Consider the following 18,905-nt stretch of genomic DNA (forward strand, 5'->3'; position numbering starts at 1 on the left):
GTTCAAGTTATGTGCTGTCTATTTAGCTGCTGGATGAACTACAAATGAAGTAACATAGAATCAGAAAAACCATAAGAACTGTCAGAGATTTATTGCATTAATTGGCCCAACTCAAGGTGTTCTTCTTTCTATCATTTTGGCCATCCTACACAACCCTGGTTCAGCTTTTGATTTTCCTAAGGGTACAGTCACAGTTTGATTCAATCAGACTCAATCAGAACCTTGAAAAAAAAGTAGTCCCACTTCCTCCACCTACAATTTTGGCAAGAACCTGTGCAGGTTAGCCTGAGGGAGAGCTGTGAAAGATATAATGGGAAAAAGCAAAGTCACCCATCCAGCCCCCAGCAAACCTATGATCTGGTCACAGAAGTATGAGAAAGCCTTGTACAGCTCAGCGGAATAACTCACCCCACCCAGAGTCTTGCGTAATTTTAAGGCATCATGTTTCAGGAATATTTGTTGATAGTACTAGTTGATATAATTGTCTTCAGTGTTTGAATGGTTGTCCTGTAAAAGAATTTGAATCCTCTTCATTCAGTTTCACTAAAATGTTGTATTTGTTGGAAGACAGATTTTAATTTAAGAAAGTATTTTCTAATGAATTATAGTTGTTCAAAGATAGAATGAGCTAAAATCACTGAATTCCTTGATGTTACAATAATTTCAGTTGAAAATAACACAAATACATTTATTCATTCGACAATTACATATTATAAATTCATTTCATGCTACAGAAATATACAAGTATCAGGGCAGGTATAGTATAGAGATTATTGGTTTTCTCATTCCATACTAAATGTTATAAATAAGAATCACATACCCAACTCCCTTTTAATCCTCTTAAAGGTAGCTACCAGGACATTTGCAAAGTTTACTGGCCATCATTCACCATGAACATAGAGAGATGACCACTACAAGGACCTAAGAAAGCAAATTATTTATTCTATCATTCATTTACATTGAGGATCACTACATATCTGGATTTTTTTTAGTCTTTCAATATTTTAAAAAATGAAAAAATATGTGCCTTTCATCTCTGACCAATTTCCTGAAAATCCTTCTTCATTCAGTGGGTTCACTGAGCCTAGCCCTCTAAGTTTTTGTTTAAAGACTTGAGCAAGTACTTATTTATAAACACATTCTCTGAAAGGTTGTGAAAAATACAAAGATGAATTAAATATTGACTCTAACCCCAGAAATCTCAGTGAATTTGGGGAGTGTGTGTCTGTGTGTGTATGTTTGTTTGTTTGAGAGACAGTTGGTCCACTTACTCAAGTAATTATAATACTATGGAAGGATACATTCAGTTAAAGAGATTCAGAAAAGACGCTATGAAATCTCATAATTAAAATCAATAGGACACAGCTGTACTGAACCGTTGGTATTATTAGCGGGCTAGAAATTAACAAGAGTCTCCTTTTTCCTTTTTAATATTGTTTCACACAGACCTCATTACTGGAAAAGATAAAAGCATTTGTAACCTTTATTAGAGATCATGAACAAGAAAAAAATGGTCCCAGAATGTCATAGACCACTACTTTCTTTCAAATTTTGATTTAGTAATATAATTTAAAAGTGACTTGATTTTACATTCCATCCTCAAAAAGGGTTCATGAAATTGCACTTTTGTATGTTTAATGACACAGTCCTACTGCTTTTCATTACCACTGAGCTTTAATCAATTTGTTCCAAAGTCTTTGATCCTTAAAAGAGTCAAATATTAATATTGTTTAAAGCTGAACTAACTTTCACAGTAAAAGCCCATAACTGTTCACACCCATAAGCAGCTACTTGATAATCATAATTTGCTACTGGATATATTTTTGAAACATTCTTTGAAAAATATCATTCTAAGATGCCAAAGTCTGGAGTCACAAAAGCTCTCGAAATGCTCACCAAACAAATTCAGAAGGAATGCTTCTCCCTAACAGAAAGTATGGCTTTGGGGGAGCAGACTTGGATGCCACAAATATCACACGTGCCGAAGCGTTATCATCTGCCCTGTTAAACATACTCTGACTTGCCCCATCCTCTTCCAGAGACTCCAGTTCAGGAAATGTTGGATTTTCTTCAATTAGAGCTCCTGTCCCAGTGGCTGTAATCAAATATATAAATAAACTGAAGCTTTCCCATGAGAACTAACTGTCAAAACTGTGCTATGCTCAGTCCTAGAACCAAAGGGATGGGGTTTATAAATAGTGCAGACATCTTTATTCTAGCTCTGTAATCCTACAGGTCATCTTTTAAACAACTGTCTAGCAGGATAACTTGTCTTCCTTATTTTTATCTGAATGCTATATGTAACAAGATTGTTACTGTAAGTATAAAATTTCCCAATGATATAAAACCATTAAATAGATGATTTTGCCTGAATGATTTCGATTTTGTTCGCTTCCAACATTCCAAGTCTTTGAAAAGTGACTTCTAAATCATACCAATGCCTAAGATAAATGCAGATGTCAACACACCACACCAGCTTAGAAAACAGGATCTGTGATTAGACTCCTGAACAGAAGACATTTTCCCATGTTGTAAGCTGCCCCCTCTTTCTGGCTACATACCCCGAATTATTAACTGTGAATTCCATCCCTCCTCCTGGAGTTACTGTGGGCTTTGCATGCGTATAACTTTCCTCCAGATGCACCAAGGATTCGATGAAAGGTATTTCTTAATATGAATGCCTGCTGCTGCTGGGGCTGCTGCTACTAATGATTGCAAGTGTATTGGAGAAACTTTAAATTTCTGCTGCTACCATGGGAATGAATTACTTACAGTCTGATAACAAAGTGTGCAACAAATTATAGCTTATCAGCTGATGGTGACTACTTTAAAATCAGAGCTTTAATCACAATTAGAAAGACAGACACAGTGATGCCTTTTTTCATGATCAATATTACCCACCTTACATTCAGAAACAAAGATCATTTCCTTTCATCTTTGTAATTTATTTTAAAGATCAATTTAAAATAACCAGCAGCAATAACACATTGACCTAGACATAAAGATTGATTGTAATAAGCATGTCTGTTTTTAAAATACATGTTCTTCTGTTAATGAGCCTCCCAGTCTACAGTATCATAAATCTTAAATTTATTTCACTATGTCCATTTCTAGAAGTATTTTTGTCTAACAGTAAGGATAGTGCCCTAAATACAATTGTTTCATTTTGTCATTTAATCACATTCATAGAAATCATCAAACACATTTTTGGAAAGCTCAAAAGTAAAATTTTAGTTTCTCTTGTTTTTTCTAAACAAACACAATCCCTTTAATCTTACAACCAGAAACTGTTAAATATTTCCATAAATACAAAGTTATATTTCAGATTTCATTCATATAGAGCTTTTTCCTATGAGGAGATAGAACACATAAAAAAAGAAGGAATATTTCATACATTATGCAAACTACATCAGTTCAAATTCGGTTTTTCTTTACACTTTCTTTTCACTGATGATTTTGTATTAAACTGTATTTCTGTCTAAAGAACATATTTTGGGGGAGAGGAAGTTGTTTAAAAACAAAGAGGCTTCAATCAAGAAATATCATAAATACTTAAGGTTGAGTGGAAGAAAAGTCCAATAATACATCACAATTTCTTTCAATTTCATGGTGATGTTTGCATTTTATATTAATTTATTCGGGTTAGTTTCTATTTTGTCCAAAGCACTTTAGAAAATGGATGTGAAACATCTGCATGATTGATGACTCTGGTCACCTTGTTTAGAACACTACACTACATTGTCAGTCAAGTGCCCCACCCATGAATGTATGAAAATCTGGAATATGGTGTCATCTCTGAATGTTAGTAACTTCAGGTTTAGCTTTGACTTTGATGTTCACACACTGAATTAATATGTTGGAATAAAAATGATTGTACTCTAAAAGGGAATGATTTTAAATATACAATAAATATTTATGATAAGTTGGTAAAGTACTTTACCACTGCCTCTAAATGTATGAATCCCAAACCTGGAAATCAGAATTCAAACCCAGCAAGGGTCTAATCACTATCCCAGTAGACCCATGAAGAAAATTGGGACTTTTATCTAAGCTTTGTTATTCCATCCTACTGCTGCCTACATTTTATGTGGAAGGAACATGTCTGCCAAAAACGCACTCAGAATTCCACTGCTAACAGATACTTGTAAAAATAAAACTTCTGAAAACACATAAAGAGAGGAAACAGCATGTTCTGAACGTCGAGACAATCCCAACACAATTTTCATCAGTCCTGGGCCATGGCAGCTATGTACTTTGGTAACTCAGACATTGCATAAATATACCAAGTCTTAATTCTAGGGCTAATGAGAAACTGTTGGTATAGTTGGATTGTTGGTGACCTTTCAGTGTTACGTGGAGGAAAATCACCACAAAAATGACAACTTTTCAGCCCTGAGAGAAGTTCACACTGTTATTGGTTCCAAAGAATGCTAAAGTTTCAACGGCAAGAATCACTTCAATTTACTTTTTAAATTTATTTTTCATTACCTAATTCTGCAAAGCATTTGCAGCTTCACTTGGGAAATGATACACATATAACATAGTGTTTTTTTTTAAATGAGTTAGAAAATCATTATGAGGGTATCAATACAGCAAAAGCCCGCAATTAACCTCCTCATCTCAATGGAATGCAGAAAAAAAAAGTATTTTTACAAGTGCAACTGTTTTAGAAAACAGATTTTCTTGGTACCATGGTCAGTGATTCATTTATTTATAAGATTATATAAAGTTTACTAAGCAATATGAATACGCAACAAGATGGAATTGTCTTCATTAATCATTTTACTGAAGTTACACATAGTCCTTTATTTGAATGTATGATATAAATATTAAAACATACATTGATAACTTTATATACAGATATAGATTGTTAAAGTTACCAGGGACAAAGTTCTCTGATGATACTAAAAAAACTAAAAGTTAAAAAGACAAAAGTCATATGTCTAAACAAGGCCTGTAATATTAGGTGTGGATTTACATCATTGGCTTCAAGAATCTATTTAATTTTATTTTCTAGGAGCTAAGGACAGAACTCATTGTGATTAACTCATTTAAACCATATGAATGTGCTTTTTGTAATGGTGTTTCCTTCGTAGGAATTATAAAATCTGAGATGGGTTTCTCTCGAGTAGGAAGAATCCTCTCTTCTTTATGCAAATCTCAGCGTGAGGGCATCTGACACAAGACCTCAGGTCTGTTCAGAAAACACCACTGATAAATGTTCAGTGGTCGAGCAGCCTCAATGACCCCATGATATTCATAAAAGATATGAAATCCTGCCTCATCTATTAGAGCTTGGACTTTGTTCTTTGCTTCACAGACATGGTATAAAAATGTATTTCTAAAAAGTCCCAAAGACTTTTAAAAGATAGATTTGATAACCTAACTAGGTGACAGAATTGGAGAGTTTTCACTGGAAGCGGCCCAGATGTTCTTAGATTCTGGGTGCAAGTAATGTCAGAGACCATCTCGTCACCTCAGAGTCTTCTCCAGCCACAGAACTTCAATGTCCACCACCTACTCTAAAACTCTCACCTTACTGCTTCTACGTGATGGATGATTTTTACTTATTGAAATTCAAGGAACTGTGCTGATGGAAAATTGATTTTAACCCAGTCCCCAGTGGAAAACATTTTCTTTTTTCCCTTTCACTTAGGTATCACCATTAGCAATTAGTAAATGTCTCTCCTAGGACATTACCTCCTTTCTGGCACCCCTATATGACTGGATCATAGGTTTTTAGCCTAATACTGGGTGATGTGGCTACTGGTAGTGGACCCAGAGGCCATCAGAGAAAGCCAAGTGAATAAAATTAAAGCTATGAATTCAATTATAGGAGAAACTAGCCCATATAAAGAAATTTCAAAACAAAAATTCCTAATTTGTGTTAATGACTGAAATTTTAAATAAATTATTTATAAACAACCATGATACTAGTTTCACGAAATTTCTATTAAATTTGTAGCCGGTCCCACTAGTATGGTAGAAACAGATCTACGTGTCAAGTGGATTGATAACCACTTGTTATGAACCACCCGGAGGAAGGGAAGGTCTAGAACAGCGATGGTGAACCTCTTAGAGCTTTCAATGAAACAGTCCTCTGTGGCTCGCATTCCATATTAGAATATTAGAATAGGTCTCTAATCAGAAAAGTGGGCACTGAGGAAGATGTCTAATGTGAGATAATGGACAGCCCAAAGACATGAGGACAAGGCACCTGGGGGAGACCGACCAAGAAAATGAAGTGGATCATAGACAGATAGAAAAGTTCCAAGAGCAATCTTAGTCCACTTGCCAGTTTGCCAAAATGAGTAACAGTTGACAGGAAGTCAGTACTGAAAATCAGTCCAGAATTTTCACTGAGGAACTGTGCTAACTTCTTGAATCTTTTACTACACTATGCACCTTCCTTTGTCCTTACCACAGTCACGGCCTCATTAAAAAACAAGAAAAAAGCAATGCTAATTGTTAACATACCAGTCGGTCAATTAGTCTCCTACTCCTGCCTGACCTAGGCTTAACCTGTTGTGGGTTGGTCAGGAATCCACATCCAACGCTGCTTGGAAACAACTGCCTGGGTGAAAGTCTGACCTCTACGATAGGTATATTTCCTTTTCTAGATCCCCAAGATCATTTTAATTAACTAAATTGTATTCTAATTTTCTGGGCAAAGAATCTCAACTGCTACACAGGATCTGTTCTCCCTATACATATAAAAAAAATTGTAGTTAGATTATGGTTCACCTGCAAGTGGCAGGTAGGCACATAATTGGTCAGGAGTGGGTGCAGATTTGGTATGCAGTCTGCTTGCCTCAATCCCCAAAATTCTCCCCTGGAATAACACAGCACAAATGACAGCTAGGAGGATCCATCTTTATCAACACTACCTTGCATTCCTAGATCCTATGGGTGCCCTGCTGGAGTGAGGCCTCACTGAGCTTAAATTTGGGATCACTGCAGCAGTCATCATGCCTTTCTGAAGTCACACATGCACTTGGTAGAAGTCATACGGCAGGTAAACATGCATTTGGGGGTCATTTGGAATTTATTCATTCCAGTTGCTACATTGAACTTATAAATATATATTTAGGAAAGTCCAGATTATGATATTAAATTCTATATATGAATTAAATATAATTTAAATTCAAAAGAAGGCTTTAAAACAGATTTGTCCTAGCACTGTTTTTAGCAGAATACAAGTACACTTTTTCTATTAATAGGTGGATGATAATGCTTAATCAATACATAAAACAGCCACATTTTATATAATTATAGACCTGTAGATTCACTCTCATTAAATATGTAACAATCACGGAATGCCAGGGTTTCCATCCATAGATTTCTATTATGAATTTTTTATTAGAATTCTACTTAATTCTATATCAACAACCAGTAGCTGTAAATTGACATTATTAGTATTGGTATTGTTTAGTACTTTTATGTGTCTTGATACAATTTTGAGGAAAAAATAAAACTGATGTACAATCAACTTAGCTTTCTTTTAAAAAAAAATGTTTTAAAAGACAGAAATTGTGGTTTTTTCCTACTTTAAAACTGTTAATTCCAAGTTCTGAATTTTAACATAGTTTGAAATCAATAAAGCATCAGTGGAGAGATGACTGATCCACAAAAAAATGTCCTTCCTCCCCAAATACAAGTTTAGCCTGATCCATTATATGTTAATTCTGTGTTGATTGGCCACGGATTCCACCACCCCTGTGTAATTTTTCTTTTTGCTCTATTGCTTCTTAATTCCTAGTCTATTATTCCTGAACGAGCTCTAAAATGTGTACTTTCATACAGTAGCTATCAAGTTCAAATTTCTCTCATGACACATGACTTCAGAAAGATGGAGCATTTAGAGAAATAAAACCCTGCCCTTGAGTATAATCAGTTGAAGGAACCAAGCACAAATATTTTCTGTTTAAGAGCACGGTACAACCACTGTCAGAAACAGCAAAGGATTGCATAATCCTTCAAAAGTTTTTCCACTGCTGTGTCATTCATGTGTTTGTATAGTTCAGATGTTTTTAAAATGTACTTTGAGAAGCTGATAAGAGCTTAAGCACAGAGTTTCAGAAGGCAGAAAATAAAAGGGCGCACGAAGTTTTAAACCTTAGGGACACACTTCACTATTTACTTAGCTTAGTGCCAGAATGCTAAATTAAGGACCAGGGCGAGAAACTATTGCTGCTGACAGTCCAGGAGCCACCTGGATGTCACTTTACTTACCTAAAGATGGGTCTTTGGAGATGTTTCTTCCTGATGGTGACATGGTCATCCATTTAAAGTTGACGGTTTAACTTCTTCCTGGAAACCAGTCCAGAAACTCCAGGGAGGGAATGTGGAAGCTTATCCTGATCTATTGTGCTGCAAGAAGCCCAGAGGGAGAAAGTGGTTTCCTCTTTCTCTTTTTGGGTGCTGGGAGAAAACTTCCCTGCTCTCTGCCAACTGAGCAGTGTGTCCATAAAGGCCACATAAGACAGGCACGTTGGGGCACTCCCCCACCGAGCAGGGTGTGCAAACACCACCAAGAGTCACGCTGACACGGGCAAGAGACGTGCACCAGACCTTCAGAAACAGAGCAAAACAAACAGAAAGCCTCCCACCCCAAGTGTCCCTCAGGTAGGAGCTCCCTACAGGATTGCAGCCCGGAGAGCTGTCCTTCCACATGCTGGTCAAATTCAGGAGCGCTAAGTCCCTCCCTGTCTTTAAAACAGCCTGTTCTGAGGCTCAACTTTTTTCTTCAAAATAAAAGTTGTACAGCTGGTTAGAAGTCCCATGTGAGTACTCTCTGAGTGTGTCCCGTTAAAGTAGGAACTGTACACAAATTATACAGAAAGGTGGACCTGGGTTGCTTGGCTCGCTGTGCTTCTGGGGGTTCTAATTACTTTACAATCTTGCTTGTATTCATGCAGGATGAAGTGTGGGATAGCTCATTATTTCCGGCACTCATACCCTAATAACCTACACTTGGCTGAAGTGAAAGATGCCGTTTCAACTGATAGAAGCCCAGTGTGAAGTGATCCAGGGCAGTGAAAGTTAGAAAAACAAAAATTGCTTCTTTCTGTTGACCCATAACCAGATGTATAGACCTAAATGCAGCTTCCCACTTAGACGAAGCACTGGTGAGTCGCGAGGGAGACAGACAAACACAGACACACAGACACCGACACACAGACACCGACACACACACACACACACACACACACACACACACACACACACCCCAAATTGTCTAGAAGGCTAAGGTTTTATCTTATGGTGATATCTGAATTTAAAGAAAAGAAAAAAAAAAAGAATATCTGAACAGCTAAAAATAAATGATGCTAAAAATTATTTTACTTGGTAAATGTAGACATACAAGGTGTGAAAACATTCTAATTACAGATAACCTGCATCTTCATTTTTTGGCATATTTTGCTTTGGAAACTTTTGTGAGTCCTTAGCTAAGTTCCTACTCAATCAATAATGCCGTTAAGACTCCAGACCATAGGTTTGGTATGTAATAAAATAAACCATCTTGAAGCATGATTAGGATATTTTAAATATCTTAAGTGGGGAGGGTAACACACATGCCTTTAGTTGGATAGTCCGTGAAAATAAAGATCAAATGTCACAAAGGAGGATGTGATCTATCACTTTCCAAACACTTGCAGAGGAGCCTGGAGCACCTTTTCATTCTCCTCCCAGAGAGATGAGAAAGGAGAGGAGAATCACAAGGAAACCACTGATTTTATGAAGAAGTTCTCATTCACACCAGCTGACATAAGCAGTCTGATATAGCACTGAACTAACAATAAAGTATGTAGGGCCACGTAGGCAAATCTATTCTCCTGAGGTCCAGATTCCTTGTTTGTAAAATGAAGTTATAATATTAATTCAATTATATGGTTCCTTTCTGGCTTTAATGGTACCAGTGTGTAATTTGTAAATAGGATTAGTTGCTCCGTGCAAATAAACTATTGTAGAAACTGACACCTGATACTTTTATATTTATGAAGCCACAGCCCCCAGCAAGCGGCGCACCCTATCCCTAGGGCCTAGGAGTTGGTGAGTGAGGTGAACGGGTGCTGAGCTTGGGCACACAGGCAAGCAGAACAGCAGTAGGTGGCAGGGGCACCATTTTACACCAAAGGGACAGGGTGAACCCTGGCAGGCAAACAGGCCTGGGTGGCCTCACTGCTGGAGCCTGGGAGTGGAGTAAAGGAAAAGCATCCAATCACAGAAGTTTGCTGGCTGTTGGGAAGCAGACCAGGGGGAAATTAGCTGGGATGGAGGAACTGGGACACCTCCTCCCCACAACCCCAGATTCTGCTCAGGTGGTTGCCAAAAGCCTCTCTTAGTCCTAAATAAAAGAACTAGAAATGCTCTTCTGGTCTGGGACAAGCACAGCAGCCCTGACACAACAACACAAGCAGACTAATCCCATTATGCTACTCTGGGACCAAGGACCAAGGCATCCCCTGCCCCACACTCAGTGGGTAAGAGGAGCTGGTGGTGTGGAGCAGAGGCAGCCATGCAAGGTCCAGAGGGAGGCCACTGTACACAGGTCCTGAGCAGTCCTTGGCTTTCCCTACCCGAGAGTGGGACAGGAACTGCAAAGGCACCGTAGAGACAAACACTGTAAGAGACGGACACCCAAAACATTGTCATCTGAAAACCAGTCCTCGCCCTGCAACCAGATGACAAGATCAGTCCCTCACCCAGCACAAATCCTACTACAGACTTGGCAGGGCTACTACTGCAGAACTGGGGACTGCAGAGGAGTTTTCTTTTTCTTTGATTAGTTTTCCTTTTTCAAGCTGATTGCGGCAGGGTTTTTTGTTTGTTTTGTTTGTTTCTTTAAGGTTTTTTTTTAATTGTGTTTGTTTGTTCTTGGTTTCTTTTCATTATTTTTTTCTTTTGACTAATGAGATTTCTTACCTGTAATTTTATTTTGTTCTATTTGTCTTTCTTTCCTTCTTTAACTATCTCTCTTGTGAATGAACGCTGTCTCTTTTTTCTGGCTTGCTTCAATATCATTTTGCTTTCTCTTTCATTTTTTCCTCCGGCCCTCCCTCCCCCAATTGGGTGGTCATTTTCAGCCTTACACCCAGGCTTCTATTCCATTTCTCTTGTTCTGTCTCCTCTCTCTCTTAAATGCCATGCAAGCAGGGTAAAATCAATTTACCAAGGGAAGAGTACTGTATACAATACATCTGAGAAGTCTTCATCTGAGAAGTGCATGTTCATCTTGGATGCCCACTTTTGGATTGGGTCTTTAAATCTGGAGGTGGGGCTGATTATTTTTCAATTTTTTATATGTTCTAGATAGAAGTCTTCTATATGAAGGACAGTCAGCTAAAATTTTTTTCCCATTCTATGGGTTATCATTTTCACTCTGTTGATGGTCTTTTTTTAATATGCAAAAACTTTTTAGTAAGATGGGATATTAGTTGTTGATTCTTTGAAGTATTTTACGTGTGGTTTGGTTTTTGTTCATTAACTCTCTGCCTACCCATATGTCTTCAAGATTTCTACCTGCTCTGTCTTCCAACAGATTTAGTGTTTCTATTTTAATATTTAGATCTTTGATTTATTTTGACTTTATTGTGTGGTGATAGACATCGGTCTAGTTTTAGTCTCTGGCATATGGAAAGCCAGGTTTTCCAGCACCCTTTTTAAAAGAGGTTTTCTTCCAGTGAACATGTTTGGCCCTTTTGTCAAAGATAAGATGACTGTGTGTGTTTGTAGTTGTGTAGGCATCTTCTGTTCTGTTCCTTTGATCCTCAGGTGTTTTTTTTGTTGTTGTTGTTTGTGTGTTTTGTTCTGTTTTTGTTTTGTTTGTTTTGTTTTGTTTTGTTTTGCCAAAGCCATACTGCTTTTATCACAGTAGCTTTGCAGTATAATTTCAGGTCAGAGATTGTGATACCTCCTGCCTTGTCTTTGTTGCCCAGGATTACCTTTGCTATTCTAGGCCTCTTCTGTGTTTTCTCCAGATCTGTGATATATACAAAAGATATTTTGATTGGGATCACATTATATCTGTATAAAAGTATTGGGATTATGGCTATTTTCATAATGTTTATTCTTTCTATCCATGAGTAAGGGATAACTTTCCATTTTCTGATATATTCTTCAATCTCTTTTTTTAGAGTACTATAATTTTCAATGAATAAATCTTTTATATATTTTGTAAAATTGATTCCTAAGTATTTGATTTTTTTGATGCTATTATGAAAGGTGTGGTTTCCCTAATTTCTCTCTCAGTGAGCTTGATGTGTGTACAAGAATGCTATTGATTTCTGAGTGTTGACTTTGAATCCAGATATACTACTGAAGTTGCTTATTAACTCTAGAAGTCTTTCAGTGGAGTTTTTGAAGCCTTCTATGTAGAGTATCGTGTCATCTCTGAATAATGATAGTTTAATTTCTTCCTTTCCTATCCTTATTCTTTTTATTTTTCTTTCTTGTCTAATTACTCTGAATAATGTTTACAGAACTATATTGAACAGCAGTGATGACAGTGAACATCCTTGTCTTGTTCTTGATTTTAGAATGAAAACTTTCAGTTTTGAACATTTAGTATGATGTTGACTGTCAGTTTGACATAGATGGCTTTTATCAGATTGAGGTAAAAGCTATCTATTCTGATTTCCTGCAGGAACTTTATCACAAAGGAGTTTTGGATGTTATCAAAAACTTTTCCTGAAATTATTGAAATGATCACGTGATTTTTGTTTTTGGCTTTGTTGATATGATATATTATGTTTATTGATTTGCATATGTTGAACCATGCTTGCATTCCTGGCATAAATCCCACTTGGTTATCTTCTTGAGGATTTGTGGCATTCCATTGCTAGTGTTTTATTAAGGATTTTTACATCTCTGTGCATTAGGAAGATTGGCTTGTAGTTCTCTTTTTTTGGTTGGATCTTTGTCTAGTTTTGGTGTCAGAGAAATATTTGCCTCCAGGAATGAGTTAGGGAGAATTGTTTCTCTTTCAATTTCATTAAAGAATTTGAGGAGTATTGGTATTAAATCTTTTCTAAATTTCCTAGAGAGTTCAGTTGTGAATCCTTCAGGACTTGGGCTTTTCTTTGTTGGTAAGTTTTTAATTACATTTTTATTTCATTAACTGAGACTGGGATATTCAATACAGTTTATATCTTCTTGATTCAGTTTTGATAATTCATATATTTTTTTAGGAATCTACCCATTTCTTCTGAGTTTTCTATTTTATGACAGTAAAGATTTTCAAAGTAGGTATTGATAATCTTCCACAGGATCTGTAGTGATTTTACCTTTTTCATTCCTTATTGCATGAACTTGAGTATTTTCTTTCCTTTTTTTGATAAGTTTAGCTAGGGCTTAATTGATCTTGCTTATTCTTTGAAAGAGAACCAACTATTTAATTCTTTGTATTGTTTTCTTAGTTTCAGTTGTGTTCATTTCTGCTCTGATCTTTATAATATCTTCCTTTCTAATACCTCCCCTTCCTTCCTATGGGTTTTGGGCTTGATTTGTTGTTTTTCTAGAAGCTTCAGGTGTAACATTAGGGTGTTCATTTGTGCTCTTTCTGATTTCCCAATGTGAGAATTCACTGCTATAAATTTGCCTCTTAGGACCGCTTTCATTGCATCTCATAGGTTTGAGTAAGTTCTATTTGCATTTTTCTATTGTACATGTTGTTTAATTTCTTCTTTAATTTCATCTGTGACTCACTGGTTGTTCAGTAGGGTGTTATTTTAACTTCATATGGAGTTTTTGCAGTACCTAATGTCATTAATTTATAATTTTATTGCACTATGGTCAGATAATACGCATGGCATAATTTACATAAGCATATTCTACAGGATAGTGTGTGGTCTATTTTAGAAAACATACCATATGCAACTGAAAACAATGTGTATTCTGATGTTGTTGGGTGGAACACTCTGTAAATTTTACTAAGCCCATTTGTTCACAGTTTTTTTTTTTTTTTTTTTTTTTTGCTGATTTTTTGTTTTGTTGACCTGTTTCTTTATGACAATGATATTAAGGTACTTCATTATAACTATTTTATTGCTGATATGTTTTTATGTATATTAATATTTGTCTTATATATTTGGGTGCTCATGTATTTGGTGCATATATACTTATGATTATTATTTCTTCTCCTAACAAGTATGTAATGACCTGTGTTTTTTTAAATCTCTCTCTTTTTTTTTCTTTTTTTTTTTTTTGTACCAGGGATTGAACTCATGACCTTGAGCTTGCCAGGCAGGCGCTTGTGTCACTGAGCCAAACCCCCAGCTTTTTATTTCTTTTAATCATTTTTAGTTTGAAGTTCACATTGTCTGCAAACAGAATAGATACCCTTGCTTTTTTTCTGGGTACCTTTTGCATCAAGTATTGTTTTTCATCCTTTGTCTTTTAGTCTACAAATTTCTCTGTGAGTTAAATGCATTTCTTGTACAGAGCATAACACTGGATCTTGTTTCTTGATCCATTCTGCCAGTGTATATCTTTTGATTGGTGAATTGAAGCCATTTACATGTATGGTAAAAACTGCTATGTAGTAGATTGTCTTTGTTATGTTACTTTTCTGCTCTTGGTTCCCTACTTTTCTCCTGTTTAATTGCTTGCCTTGTTTAGTGGTTTCTTTATGTTATTGTTCTTGGAATTTTGGTCGGCTTTGTCACTGTCTAGAATATTTTTCAGTACACTTTGTAATGTTGGTTTGGTAGTCATGAATTTCTTTAGTTATTCTTTGTCATGGAAATATTTTATTTCTCCATTAATTTTTAAAGATAGATTTGTAGGGTACATCAGTCTGGATTGGAAGTTGGTTTCTTTCAGGACTTGAAATACTTCACTCCATGATCATGCTCTGAGAGTGTTTTCAGAAGTCTGCCATGATTCCAATGGACTTTCTTTTTTAGGTGATTTGTTTCTTTTCTCTGACATCTTTTAATATTCTGTTCTTGTGCTGAATTGCTGGGATTTTGATTATTATATATATGGATGTAGCTTTATTTTGATAATACCTAACTGGGGTTTTACATGCCTCACTTATCCGTCGTCAGATTCATTTCCCATGTTTGGGAAATTTCCTGCTATTGCTTCTGCAGATACTTTTTTATATCATTTGTGTTGGCTCCTGCTTTTTCACTGACATCAATTATTCTTATATTATTTTTCCTTGCATCATTTTGTGGCTGTTGAATTGTCATTTCCTGATACTTTATTTTCAAGAGGTCTTTCTTTTCATGGTCACTAACTATGATTCTGTCTTCAGGATCTGAAAGTCTGTCTTCAGTTTCATTCAAGCAATTTTTCTAGCTTTCAATGGAATTTTTGATTCACTGGATATCTTCTCAAATTCATTTCATGCATTCTATTTCTTTCCTATATTAATCATTCATGATTTACATCCTTTTCATATCATCATCTCTTTTTTATCTATCTCTGTTCTAGATGTACTATTTCTTTAAAAAAATTGACATTGATTTTTTTAACCTGAGAGATTATTTCTGATTATTTCTCTATAGATTATTTCTCTATAACCTCATGGATTTGTTTCTTTACTTCAGCTGCTACCATTGCAGAAATTTCATGTGTGTTTTTTCCCGTTTTTTTTCTATGTCAGTGACTTTCAGGATTGTTCTGGGTGGGCTGGAGGCCTGAGATTGTATTTTCCTTCTTTGATTTATCATTTTCTGGGTTCCTGAAGTGGTTTAGAGGTGATGGGAATGGCCACCACTTCAGGTACCCCAAACCTGCCCTAATATATATTTTGGGATCCTTTGTCAAGAATCAGATGGCTTTAGCATGTGCTTCTGTTTCTCTGTCCTGTCTTCTATTTCATCGAATCTATTCATCAATATTGTGTCAGTACCATGATGTTCTTGTTACTGTAGTTTTACCATGTAATTTGAAATTAGGTACTGTGATGTTTCCAGCCATGGTCTTCAGATGAGTATTAGCTTGTATATTCTGAGACTTTAGTTTTCATAGTTCATAAAATGACTTTTAGCAATTTTTTCTAGTTCAGTGAAGAAGGTCATTGGAATTGTGATGCAGATTGCATTGAGTCTGCAGATTGTTTAAGTAATATGGCTATTTTTACACTATTAATTCTGCTGACCATTAAATATAGATCTTTGCATCTTCAATTTCCTCATCATTCCACAATTTTCATTATAGATGTCTTTCATTTCCTTGATTAGATTGATTCCTAGGTATGTATGTTTATTTAGAAGGTATCATGAATGGAATATTTTCTGATTTCTTTCTCATTATTGATCATCATTATTGCTGTTTAGAAAAGGTATTGATTTTGTATCTTGTCTTCATCATTATAGTTTCTTGCCTGACTCTGTTTATGTACATCATGTAATTGCCGAAGTATGCAGTGGCAGAAAAATCATTTAATATTATGCCACCCATGTAATTGAAAACAAATGCAATTAAAAATTATTACTTTAACCACATAAGTATAGCCAAATATCAGTCTGAGTACAAATGTATGTTCTTTTTATTTTCAAGACAATTTAATTAAACATAATACCATAATTTCTGTGCTTAAGAAAGTTTTGGGTTAAGTGGAGGAAAAGGGAAATTCAAGAGAGGATTAGATGGCATTTTGTCTTATATCAATAGATACATGTCATATCATATTATTTTATTTAGTAATTCCTGCTTCTTTCACTCTTGTCCCTCTGTCTTCCAGTAAAAGAAAGCTAGCCTTTCGTATGACGGTCTACATTTCACTTAACAACATTCACTTAACTACATTTCACTTTAGTCCTTCTCAACTGTTCATTTTTTGTACACATCAAACATGAAATGTATGCATGATACTCTCCCAGGAAGTATCTAGATCTTAATAAGCTCCAAACAGTATAGTATGTGCATTAAATGCAAGCAATACTACCATTGTCCCTTGTCATAGCCAAAAATACTGCATCAGTAAAGAAAAACATTACTTGGCTAACTGTACCATAAAATAAATAATTGAGTGTGAGTTATTCCTAACGGACTAATCATGACTCTGCCCTTTTTCCACTTCAAGAAAATCTATTGTGACAAGAACAACATCATTTAGAGAGAACTTAGATCAAATTTATCCTCCAGGAATTTCATTCACAGCTTTCAGTATTTTATTCATTTTTTATAATGAACATGTTGCCACAGGTTTCACAACTGATTAAGAAGGTACGTGACACACGGTGGAGCTAGGATTTGAACTCAGATATTTCTTTTCTGAGCCCAAGTTTTTATCTGCTAATAAGCCAGTTGTCATATTTGCAAGCTATTGATTCTGAGACTGCTTGGGTTCTATATGGGCTACATTTAATGTTCTGGGGAGAGAGAGAACAACCAACCCCTCTAGGGAATGTCTGTAGTCCTAACCTCTTATCCTACTTAAATATTATAACATTGCCCATTACGTTCCAAATATTTATAAGAGCTAGCCTTAAATCTTTTCCAAATGGACTTGAGATACTGAGGTGAATTAAACAAGGTAATCAATGAATATTTCCTATGAAATCCTGAGTAGAAACTCTGATCTGGTACAGAAAGCTCTGAACTGATGTCACAGAACATATGCATAAACCTAACAGTAATTTTCTCTATATGTTGCCAATTTTCCTCTTAGTCAAACTAAAAGGTTGGGCTGGATGACCTTTAAGATCCTTTCCTGCTCTGACACCCTGTGACTCACTGGCTCTGTGATAAGCCATCAAGTTACCTAAATCAAATGCCTAACTAAGAACAAACTTCAGTCATTTTTAGCTTTGCTTAATCACTGTGAGGTCATGTGTAACACCAAAATGTTTTTAACTCCCATTATTATAGGATGAAAAATATAATGCATGGCTCAAATAAGAAACTCAATAGTAGCATCTTTATTTTTTTAACTATTTGTTTGTTTACTGTTTCATCTCAGAAATACCTTCAGTAGACTGCAAATTCTAGAAAGGCAGGGGTTAGGATCTGTGGTATTTCCTTGTACATGGTTTATAACATATGATCAATTGGTTACTTATTAAATGCATAAACACATGAACAAAGTGATCATCAACACCCCCACCATCATTTTATATAAGTATGCTTTTTCAAACATTCATTTATATCTAGCAAAAGTACTGTACAGTCTTTTATATTTCCTCCCACATACTGATTTTCTTCAAGGAGACATCTAAATTTATTAGGAATTGAGTTTCTAGGACTGTGAGGCAGCAAAAAAGCTTTGGCCAAACCTACAGGTCATTTCTGTCTTTTGTGTCTGTTGGTATTTGCAGTAATGTCCCTGGTCTGTGTCATCTCTTGGCTCCTTTTGGACACCTGCAGTTCAACTCCATGACTGTCCTGCTCACTGATTCAGCCTGGGAACTGCAGTCCTTTCCTGCTGACTGAGGTTGTCTCAGCCTTCACGGGTGCTGCCAGATCCTCTAAGCCTCACCCAGATCCTCCACTGCATCTCTGCTGAGACTGAACCTTCATCATCTGAGACCATGGCAGGATTAATAGTAGATAACACTGCTGCTACCCCACAAAGCAGACAGGACTGCCTTGACCATCTGTCCCCCACAGGCACTCAGGGAAGTTTGGGACCAGCTATACCCATTTTAATTCACTAAATCCCAGCAAAACCCTCTCTGCTTCATACTTTCACATTCAACCAAAAATGTTACCCACACTGGGATTTCATTGTACAGGTAAGAGGTCAAAATACTTCGCTCAATTGTGGGAAACATCTCATACTACATTCTGCTATTCTATGCAGTACTGTATAGTACTTCACCTGGGGAGAAGAGATAAGTTTCTCCATCCTACCAGAGATTTTCCGCCTAATGTATCTCCTGGGTGCCTGTTATTCATAGTTTGCAACTGACCCAGTTTTCAAGTCTACAGGCCTTGATCATGAACATGTG

At 36.1% G+C, this 18,905-nt stretch overlaps 1 protein-coding gene across 9 annotated transcripts in view; it reads right to left on the bottom strand.

Annotated features, from left to right (window-relative positions):
- The window catches only part of Pde1a (phosphodiesterase 1A), a 305,759-nt gene that overhangs the window by 217,712 nt on the left and 69,142 nt on the right, over nucleotides 1-18,905 (bottom strand). Inside the window, exon 2 of one of the 9 annotated variants that reach the window (XM_063259400.1) lies at nucleotides 8,233-8,370. The exons of 7 other annotated variants lie outside the window; for them this stretch is intronic. In XM_063259400.1, coding sequence (XP_063115470.1) covers nucleotides 8,233-8,285 — 53 coding nt within the window. In that variant the 5' untranslated portion in view covers nucleotides 8,286-8,370. Of the gene's footprint in view, nucleotides 1-8,232; nucleotides 8,694-18,905 lie in introns of those variants that run through there. One more of the 9 variants, XM_013142460.3, reaches the window with a different exon arrangement.

Source organism: Cavia porcellus, unplaced genomic scaffold (genome assembly GCF_034190915.1).
Source record: "Cavia porcellus strain 051 isolate PalLab524CR breed Dunkin Hartley unplaced genomic scaffold, mCavPor4.1 scaffold_12, whole genome shotgun sequence".
In the NCBI taxonomy this organism is placed as follows: Eukaryota; Metazoa; Chordata; class Mammalia; order Rodentia; family Caviidae; genus Cavia; species Cavia porcellus.